Here is a 10,950-nt window from a genome sequence, read left to right on the forward strand (position 1 = left end):
TCAAATGCAAGAGCAAACGGAGAAGCAGAAACTCCTTAGTGACAACAGCCAAGACCACAATCAGCCCTAACACCAGGTAACAGCGTGCCAGCCGGGGAGACAGTCTATAGAGAAGCAAGGGTAAGCAGAAACATTTGCCCGCTTGCTTCTTACTCCGTGTTCATGTCCTTCTTCAGATCCAGATCAATGTTTTCTAGAACAATCTACCTTCACATCTCACTTTACCTGAAATGAAACTGCTTTGCATGCCACATAAATGTTTTATGTGGACATTATGTTTTAATTAGGGTTGCAGTCTTCCTCTCACTTCCACATGTATGGGATGGAGCGCTCCCCTCACCTCCTCTCGAACATACACACACACACAGAGCCAGGTCTTTAAATAAAGTGTATAATAAAACATGTGTTACATACGGAGTCATGCCATCCTAATGTTCTTACATTTAAGCCCTGATCTCAGATATGACTGTATTCTGTCCTGAGAAAGTGCCTTAAAGGCTGCAAGCAAGGTTAATAAGATACTACCCGGTGCAGCTAGTGCAGAACAAGCAGAGGCCTTGCAGCAGCAGTGGCGGCCAGTGGCAGTGGCTGTGGCACTCACACAGAGAACAGGTCCTCAAGCCACAGGCCCAGGCCGCAGGAACAGTGGAATCTGCCAACATCCTTGAATTTCCAAACTTCAGAACCACGAGAAACTAAGTTTCTGTTGCTTAAACCACTACACTTGGAATTTTGTTATGGCAGCTCCAAAAGCTAATAGGAGACAACACATGGCATTTCTTCATGTAAACATTCTTCATTTTCTATTAGCCTTTGATCCAGAAGAAGCAAATCAAGAAATCGACACAAACGCTTTTTCATGTGGTGTATGACATAACAAAAAGCACATTTCTAGACATAATTTTACCATCTGATATTAGTAGAAAAGAAAAGTAACTGAGGAGTGGGCCTGAGAACTTGATGTTCTAGACTCATTAAAGGCAGCTGGAAGGGTCTGCAGTGATGGCTGTTGAAATAAATGCTCTAGAGCACAGTGTGAAAGAAAGCATTTTAACTGATTTCTTTTGTTTTTGTTTTTTTTTTTTTTTTTTGGTTTTTCGAGACAGGGTTTCTCTGTGTAGCCCTGGCTGTCCTGGCACTCACTTTGTAGACCAGGCTGGCCTCGAACTNGGTTTCTCTGTGTAGCCCTGGCTGTCCTGGCACTCACTTTGTAGACCAGGCTGGCCTCGAACTCAGAAATCCGCCTGCCTCTGCCTCCCGAGTGCTTTCACAGTGTGTGTGCGCGCATACATCCTTATAAAAACACAGCTCAGAAAGCAGATTTAGCCTGCTGGTAACATGCCTACTGAAGAAGACACCTGGCCTGGGCTATTAGCACTTGCTAGATTAAGAGACTTGGGGCCCCAGAGAGTGGGGAAGTCAGGTGGGGTGGGGGTGGTGAGGGCATTCTAATGGAGATGGCGGCAGCGTGGAGTGGGCATGAGATGCTGAAGTCAGAGGGTAGACCAGGAGGGGGATAAAATCTGGACTGTAAAAAAAGATTAAATAAAATTTAACAAAGAAAAAAAAAAAAAAAAAGATGTGAATTTCTTTTTACATAAACTAAGATACATGTACCTTATACACTTTTACCTGTGTTTCAGTGCATATTTTAAAAACAGATCTTGGGGCTACAGAGATGGCTCAGTGGTTAAGAGCATGGACTGCTCCTCCAGAGGTCCTGAGTTCAATTCCCAGCAACCACACGGTGGTTCACAACCCTATAATGGAATCTGATGCCCTCTTCTAGTATGTCTGAAGACAGCGACAGTGCACTCATATACATTAAATAAATAAATACATATTTTAAGAAAAAACAAAAACAAATCTTGTAGTTTCAGACTAACAATTTGCTGCTGCTATGCCTTTTCAGCAGTACCTTGTCTGGGTCCATCTTTCCTCTGATAAACTCTTGCTTCCAGAACTGCAATGCCTGCTCCAACGTTAGCCCGATGCCCTTGAGGAACAGGCCGTACTGCATGCGGCCTCCGTGACGGAGATGGTGGTTCTCCCTCAGTGCCTTGTGCAGCTGACGCATGCAAGGCGGGAAGGACTTTGTAGACAGCTACAAGACAAAAAAAGCAAGTTGTGGTAATGCCAAACATATACTAGACCACATGTCATATTTGCTGTGACTGTAAATTTGACTAAGTCAGAATAAAGAACATAAGCCACAGAAAGCATTCCTTATTACTATGATTGTAAACAAGACATTTTATAATGATTAAAAATCAAGCTGGTAACACTTTGAACATACTAGGTTATATAATATCTGTTTCCCTTGTTTCTTTTTTAAATTTTTTCTTTGGATAACTAGTGATTCACATTATTAGTTGCAAGAGGTAATACAGGGGTTGGGGATTTAGCTCAGTGGTAGAGCGCTTGCCTAGCAAGTGCAAGGCCCTGGGTTCGGTCCTCAGCTCTGGGGAAAAAAAAAAAAAGACAAAATAACAAAAACACCAAAAAAACAAGGTAACTGGCAAGAGGTAATACAGAGATACAGCGTGTCTCAGTTTTCCTCAGATAAAACTCTTGCAGGACAGGCAACTACAATGTGGATATGTCCCACTCTTTCCTCAGATTCCCGCAGTTGTGCATCTACTTCTGTGTGGACGTTACACCACGGAGAGGTTTATACATACATCGCCACAGTCAGGATGCAAAATGACTTCAGCATCACAAGGGTCCCGATTTCCTGTTTGTGTTTACTGCAGGTGTGTACACACACCTGAATTTGAGTGTGGAGACCAGAGGTCTTCCTCTATTTCTGTCACTGAGCATGAAGCTCACTGCTTCAGCTAAACCTGCTGGCCAGCACAGCTTCTAGGATGCTTGTGTCTGCCCGCCCCGTCCTGGTGCTGGGACTTCAGGCCCAGACCAGCACATGCAGCTTTCTCTGTAAATGCTGGGGTCCCAATGCAAGTCCTCACACATAACAAGCACATTACCAACCGAGCCGTCTCATCGACTCTCGTCCTGCTGGCTAATTGCTGCTTTCTCTGCCCCACTCCACCCCTGCCTCCTCCTCCTCCTGTCTTAACACTTGGAAACAGCTCATCTGTTCATTTCAGTAACGTTGTCATCTCAAGAGAACTGACTAAACAAAATCACATAGCATGTCGTGTTTGAAGACTTGCTTCAAGGCTGACCTGGGACAACTCAGGATAGGTCAATGACCAGGTGCAGTCTATAGCTGGAATATGCTGCAGTTTGCTTACTGAAGAGCATTAGATATTGTCCATCTTTTTATTACAAACAAAACTGCTCTGAATGTTCTAAGAGGGTTTACATGGACATAATATTCTCTAAGAGAAAGGTCTGAAAATACAATTGAAAATGGGAAATTGATTTATAACATAAACCAGATATAAAGAACACAAAATTAATAGAAAAAATTTCAAAGAGAAAATTCAAATTAATGTTTAGCCAATACTTTAAAAAAAAAACACAGGTCTTTTTGTTTTAATGTCAAAACTAAAATATCATGGTACTAGAGACATAGCTCAGAGGTTAAGAGCACTGACTGCTCTTCCAGAGGTCCTGAGTTCAATTCCCAACAACCACATGGTGGCTCACAGCCATTAGTAATGAGATCTGATGCCCTCTTCTGGTGTGTCTGAAGACAGCAGCAGTGTATTCACATACATAAAATAATTCTTTTTTTTTTTTAAATGAAGCATCATTCGTTGGTTTTAACTCAGCGTTTTCACTCTCCATCTCATCCTTATTCCCTCTAACGTCCTCAGAAACATCCTTCCTCCCAGGACTTGAACTCTCACTGGGCAGACTTGCCAGCGGACCCTGTCAGGAGGACCAGGCCTGACTTGTTGACTTTGCTGCCCTCTCTAGTGAGCATCTAATGTCTCTCTGTAAAGAACAACTAAGTTATATCCTCAAAACTAACTAAAAGACTGCAAACTACTTTCCCTTAAATTTGGTTTTCTTACAATTAAAAAAAAAAAAAAAGAGTCACATACATAAGATATGAGCCTTTCCTCTTAAAATGATCAGCAAGCAGCAAGGTAGCACTCTGCCAGCTTCCACCCAAGGATCTCTACTTGAGACAAGTCTGTTGTACCGGGCTGGAGCTTACCGAATCAATCTGATCTAAGGAAATCTTGCCGGTGTTCTTCTGGGTACTATAATCTTGACCAGTGTAAGAATGACTGAAAAGCAAAGACAGAACAAAACACTAAATGAGATTTGTAAATGCTTTTATCTCTTCAAAGAGAACTTTTACTCTAAGATCAAAGTTATAATAAGACATTTTACCCATGAAGCTTAGCAGAAAGCCAAGTACTTTATATGTATTTAATAAGGCATATGCAATGAATTACTTCCTAGTAACACACAATGTAACAGCAGCCTGGATCTCCTGACTCCTAACCCAGGGCAGCACTTGCATGACTTACAAAACCTACACTGAGAAAGCTTAGACCTGCTATGTAAGCCTCATGAGAAAAGCCGCGTCAGACCCACAAGGAAAGGGGCATGTCCAAGAGAAACACCCCTGACCACAGATCCCTGAGCAGTCATTTAGCCTTTTGGCATCCCATGTTCCTTCTCTGTCAAATGGAGATGATGGTGACTGCTGTCAGTGCTGACAGGGGGATCTGAATTGAAATCCAAATTGACATCATTTTTGTTAAAGGCCTGACATGCAGTAGAAGTCCTGTGCATTAAAGTACTCAAGTGTGTAAATGTGCAAGGAATCTCTTAGTGCAGTCTCTAATTAAGTCCTCATATCCGTTCCAAGAGAACACCTAGCTTACATTAGCAAATGAAGAAATTAGAAACATGTTAGGATCAAAAACACCAAGACTGCTGTGCAGCCGAAAGCAAACTTGACTCTTCATTCCATTTCTTCTGGATGCTGTCATCCTCTTCCAGTCATAAACATCTCTGGTGTTATTTACAAATGTGGAAACACCAGTTGATACGCACTATCTGAGGCCATTCATCTTTTGTAATCTCCCATATCCATGACAAGATCTACTACCCATGTCCAACCCCATAAACAAAGTTCCCATGGTATTCAGTTTGACACAACAAAGAGCAGCTGCTGTATTCCATAGAGAAACGTATCCAGTCAACTCGTGTTTACAGAGATGCAACTGAAGAAACTGCTGGAGACAAGAGCTGAGTTAATCATAAAGCATTCCAGGCTCTACTTCATGTCTATTGGGCACCGACTTTTCCTTTCCCGCTGAACTGCATACGTGCTCTTTAAGCAGCTGCAGTTTCCACAATCGATCAATTCCACTGATTAAGCAACGGATATGAGTTACGGGACAAGCCCACAGTAGTATGCTGGGATGCTGCAATTACCTCATGAGACTGTCAGACCTAAGTGTAAGCATCTCCTTCCCACAGTCTCCCTCTTCTGGAAGTAATGTATGATTTGTTCTGACACATTCCATCAATTACATTTAACATAATGTATACAAAGATCACCCTACAGGAAACCCACTGCTGTTATTTTAATGACTGAGGCTGTCTGGCAGGTTTATGTATGTACAATGTATGTATACTTAGGTTCACAGGTGTGAGGGTGGCTTCTGAGTATGTGCACATGCATGTAAAGGCCAGAGGTAACGTCTACATGTGGGCTTCCCTGGTTCAGCCAGTTAACCAGCTTACCCTGTGCCCACCATGCCCGGCAGGCCATGTTTGTATGGATTCTCAGGACCTGAACTCCAGTCCTCATGCGTGCGTAACAGCATTTTATCCATGGAACCATCTCCCCAGTTCATTTTAGACTCTTACATAGGCATAAAAGACCATTATTTCTATAAATCCCAAGAATAAAAACCTACTTCTCTTCCCAATCTTACAGGAAAGCAGAGAAGTGCCATAGGGTAACGGAAACAGCAGAGGCTGCAAGTCTGAGGACTTCTTGCTTCAGGTTTTAAGTCACCAGTTCTACAACTGGAAGTCACGTAATGACCCTGATTTGCCAACATTCTCATTTGTAAAATGGAATTACAGATGTCAGACTTGACTAGAAATGCTGGAGAAAGCACATAAAATGACTTATTCAATGTGCTAATAAAAAAATCAGTAAAGTATTTTCTTATACAGCAGAGCAATTGCATTCTTTACCAGTGAATAAACTACAGGCAAACGGCAAGGCGGAGACACAATCGGGCTCTGTGCTACTTTGTGTCTCTGACCCCAGTAAACTTCAGTATCCATATGCATAATTAAGATGGTGATTGCAATCATTTAAAAGAGCTATTTGCAAATACACAAATAGTGGTATTTTACACATTTTAGTGGTAAAATGATATACAGATATAATTATAGATGATTATTGATAAAACACAGTCAAATAATTCCTATACCACAGGAACTTGCCTTAGCCAGATTAATGTGGCATACTGAGTTTAGAGGAATAAAGAAGAAACACAAGCAGGGAGCAGTGGCACACACCTGCTAGCAGGGTACGGAGATTAGGAATTTGACGCCATTCTGAACTACACAGCAAGGGATGAAGGCAGTCCAGGAAGTGGAAAAATACACGCGCACACACACACTCACACATTTAGACTCATTCATTTTATACAAATGATCGTCATTCTGGATATATATATATATAACACATACATACACATATTATGCATTTTATAAAAATAATTGTCATTTTTGCATATATGTAGATATATAGATTGATGTAGATATATACATCTTCCAAATATACATACATATACATATGCCAAGTATTTATATAAATGCATCAGCTTTAACATTATAATATACAAATGAGCTAACTTCCAAGAAAAGGGTAAAGGCAAAAGAGAATCACAGCACACTACAGAAGGAGTACACAGAGCGTGCACATCCAGAAAGGAAGGCACCTGTCACGCATGCCTCAGGTGGAGTCCTGGGAGTGAACACAGAAATGGAACTGGGAATGTGACTCCCTGTCTTAGTTAGGGTTTCTATTCCTGCACAAACATCATGACCAAGAAGCAAGTTGGGGAGGAAAGGGTTTATTCGGCTTACACTTCCATACTGCTGTTCATCAATCACCAAGGAAGCCAGGACTGGAACTCAAGCAGGTCAGGAAGCAGGAGCTGATGCAGAGGCCATCGAGGGATGTTCCTTACTGGCTGGCTTCCCCTGGCTTGCTCAGTCTGCTCTCTTATAAAACCAAGACTACCAGCCCAGAGATGGTCCCACCCACAAGGGGCCTTTCCCCTTTGATCACTAATTGAGAAGATGCCTTACAGCTGGATCTCATGGAGGCATTTCCTCAACCGAAGCTCCTTTCTCTGTGCTAACTCCAGCTGTGTCAAGTTGACACAAAACTAGCCAGTACACTTCCCTTCTCATCTATGGTAAGGATCCTTTATGCACCAACCAATGAGGACCCTGGACACTCAAGTCTACTTACACTGGCTGTGATAGAGTTGACATGGAAAGCAAAGACAGATGACAAGAAACCCTTGAAGCCTGTGCTCTGTGGGCAATGGGAAAACCCTGAGAATCTCCAAGCACTGAACTTACACACTCAGTGTTTACTTAAAACTGTTTTTCATTTAAAGAAGCAGAGTGGAAAAATGAATAGAAAGTAGAGAAACTGGACACTAAAAAAACTATTTTAGGCAGTATTACATCTAGGCCAGGGAAGGTAACAGCTTAACTTATCTCAACAGATGAATTTAGATTTTAACTTAGGGGAGAAGACAAGAATCACAGGGAACTTACAGCTCAGTTACTTGAATGCTTCCAAGATACAAATTCTCCTTCAACAGAGAAAACCTATTTTAATGAAATAAAACTTCAATTTGAGTATAAACACTAAAAGATTTTTTTTTTCCCTGAGACAGGGTTTCTCTGTGTAGCCCTGGCTGTCCTGGAACTCACTCTGTAGACCAGGCTGGCCTAGTACTCAGAAATCCGCCTGCCTCTGCCTCCTAAATGCTGGGATTAAAGGCGTGCACCACCACCTCCCGGCTAAAAGCTCTGCTCTGGCTTAAATGCTAAAAATGTCACCCACAGCTCAGGCCAGTGAGATGGCTTAGTGAGTAACAGCAAATGCCTTCACGTCCGATGGCCTGAGTTCAACCTCTGAGACCCTCCACACACAGAGAGACATGGGAGGGAGGGGGGATGAAGGGAGAGACAGGGGTTACAAAGAGAAACCTCTGGATGCTCAATCTATTTTCAGAGCAGGGAACCTTTGAAGTCCAGCAAGCCTGACTGGAATTTGAGGGTGGACCTGTGAAGGGAACACCCACCTTCCCATCTCTGGTCCTGTTCAGGGTCTCTGCATCCTGGTCCACCGGGATGTTAGGAACCTTTCCCACATGTTCTTGCACCACAAACTCTGCCTCGTCTTCCCTGGCACACTAAACCCATGGGCTGAAATCAAGGCTCCCCCGAGAAGGTGTTTGGCATGCATTTTTGGTCCCAAGAATGAAGGTAACTAATGGCTTCCCTTAGGTCACTGGAGCAGTTCCAGAGCTGACTTTCCTGTCTTCTCATGGAACAACTCAAAGATAGAGACGCGAACAGAACGCAAGCAAGCAAGCAAGCATTGGAAGATGTTCTGAAGATGCTGGTTGTAAAAGGACTGAGTGTCCTTTTGCTAAAATGTAGCAGTGCTGTGGACCCGCAAAAGAAACCTGGTCCCAGCCTTAACAAAACTGACCAGAACATCTAACACAGGATGGACTCTTTTTTAAAAATGCTATTAGACTTTCAGATTCTAATAGGTTTCTCCCACATCTCAGTTACTGTCCTTATGTAACAAATCCTAATTACTAAATTATAAGACAAAACTAAGAACAAGACACACGGCTGGCTCAGCCCAAGGGCTGTTGCCACTTGGTTAACCTAACTCGGTAATTCCTCACAGGGATTCCGAGAGGTTAACCTCTTCTAGACAATGCCCCACAGGCATGCCCAGAGGCCTGTCCCTTGTCAAGATGACAATCAAGATTAATTATCAGAATCCCAAACCTATATTTATATACCCAAGTTTACAGGGTGCTACCTTTAAGCCAGTTAAGTCCATGACTGAGACAAGAACACAATCACAGTCACACTGACGTATGAATCCCAAGTGAGAGGCAGACCTTCTGGGCTTTGTGGAAGCAACAGAAATGTAAGTCCCGTTGATGCACACACATGGAAATTGAATACATAGACCTGCACTAGGGACATTTATTGAATTGTGGAAACTGAGAGTTGGAGGCAAAAAAAACAAACAGAAATTATACAAAAGTGGGTCTGTGGGTCTCCCAGAAAGACTAGTTGGTTGGGGGTGGAGAGGATCTTCTCATGCTGTGGCACTGATGACAAGCACACGATGAACGTCACCCCTCAGTGGCACCCTGACACATCAGTCAAGGATGACTGACAGCTGCTTCATCTCCTTCCCAGAAGGTAGGCAGGAGCGAAAATTCTGTTGGAGCATTTGCAACTGGTGGGGGTCTCGGTGGCAGCTCTTCTGTGTGAGGCACCCAGCCCAGTTGGTACAGGGCAGTTGTGGAGGCTCAGCCAACAAGGAAATAAGCAGGGCTCTCGGAATCTTTATCTAGCTCTGCAACAGGCAGGGACTATAAAGGGAATCTGGGTAGTGCCATCAAAGGTGGCCAAGAAGATCAGGGGATTTGTAAACTCCATCACTATACTTTGTACCAAAGTTGTTCTTCACCAAGGCCTAAATGTATTAGACCTAAACATGCCTTGGTTGTTTTCCTTTCTGAATTATTTCTTTGGTTTGGTTTTCTTTTTAAAAGCCATAGCTGGCCTGGATCTCACAAGATAGAGCACACTGTCTGTGAACTCACAGAGGTACCGCTGCCTCTGCCCCATAAAGGTAGACATAGCTCACAGCTCGCCGCTACTGTGTCGGCTTTCTATGCTTACCGTTTATAATCTCTTCCAGGGAGCACCAGAAGGTCTTTCTAATCTACTTGTTTTAAACCACTGTAAGAAATGTTTCATCCTGAGGTAGAAGCATTTAGGTGTATGTTCTTTGATGCCTAATATCTGGACGCTTGGGGGTTTATTTTCTACATTAAAGAAACAATTACTACTTTGGGACATTTCCAAAATACAATAGTTCAGCTTCAGATACAGGAGGTTTAAGTGGAATCCAACTTCATTCAATCAGTTTTACTCTCCTTGGATATAAAATATAGAAATTCTCTGTCCACATTAGCTAGGAACCACCAGCCAAATGTGACTACTAAGCCCTTAAACTTTCCTTATTCTTGGTTAAGATGTTTAATAATAACTACAATGTATTCTTGATTTCAAATACTTAAAATGAGATAATATAATATTTTTCATTAATACTTTGGTATGTCAATTACACACTAAAATCATAGTTTGGATATTAAGTAAAAAAAGAAGCCATTAAAATGGCCTTCCTGCCTATGATGTTAAAGTATACATGTGATTCCCACTGTCTTTCCTAAGGGTACTGCAGCATATATGCACAATGACGAGAGACAGCCAAATGATCCTAGGCTAGGTAGGCATATTCACAGAATAGTCACTAGCCTGCCAAACTAAAATTGCTGAGACTCGTGGGCATAACATAGGCTACAGCGGGGCCGAGTAAGGAGTGGCCTTCAGTCTACTGCAGAAGAGCTTGTCTCTAAGACACTCTACTTGGAAACCCGGTGGTCAATATATTTGACGTACTTTGCCCTTAAGCAATCTTAAGATTGGGATTGGCTGGAGGTAAACTAAACAGGTTCAGTTTGGAGAAAACCAAGCTTCCACACATTACTATCTGTGGCCTGGTCTACCTGGACATGCAACTGCCATCTCCTTCCTTCTCTCATCTATAAGAAGGTGTGGAGCCGGGCGTGGTGGCGCACGCCTTTAATCCCAGCACTCGGGAGGCAGAGGCAGGCGGATTTCTGAGTTCGAGGCCAGCCTGGTCTACAA

At 42.8% G+C, this 10,950-nt stretch overlaps 1 protein-coding gene across 3 annotated transcripts in view; it reads right to left on the reverse strand.

Annotated features, from left to right (window-relative positions):
- The window catches only part of Prim2 (DNA primase subunit 2), a 213,855-nt gene that overhangs the window by 56,359 nt on the left and 146,546 nt on the right, over positions 1-10,950 (reverse strand). For all 3 annotated transcript variants that reach the window (XM_021161843.2, XM_021161852.2, XM_029476392.1), the window contains exons 9-10: positions 4,133-4,205; positions 1,919-2,104 (exon numbers count right to left, since the gene is read on the reverse strand). In XM_021161843.2, coding sequence (XP_021017502.1) covers positions 1,919-2,104; positions 4,133-4,205 — 259 coding nt within the window. The remainder of the gene's footprint in view (positions 1-1,918; positions 2,105-4,132; positions 4,206-10,950) is intronic.

Source organism: Mus caroli, chromosome 1, assembly GCF_900094665.2.
Source record: "Mus caroli chromosome 1, CAROLI_EIJ_v1.1, whole genome shotgun sequence".
In the NCBI taxonomy this organism is placed as follows: Eukaryota; Metazoa; Chordata; class Mammalia; order Rodentia; family Muridae; genus Mus; species Mus caroli.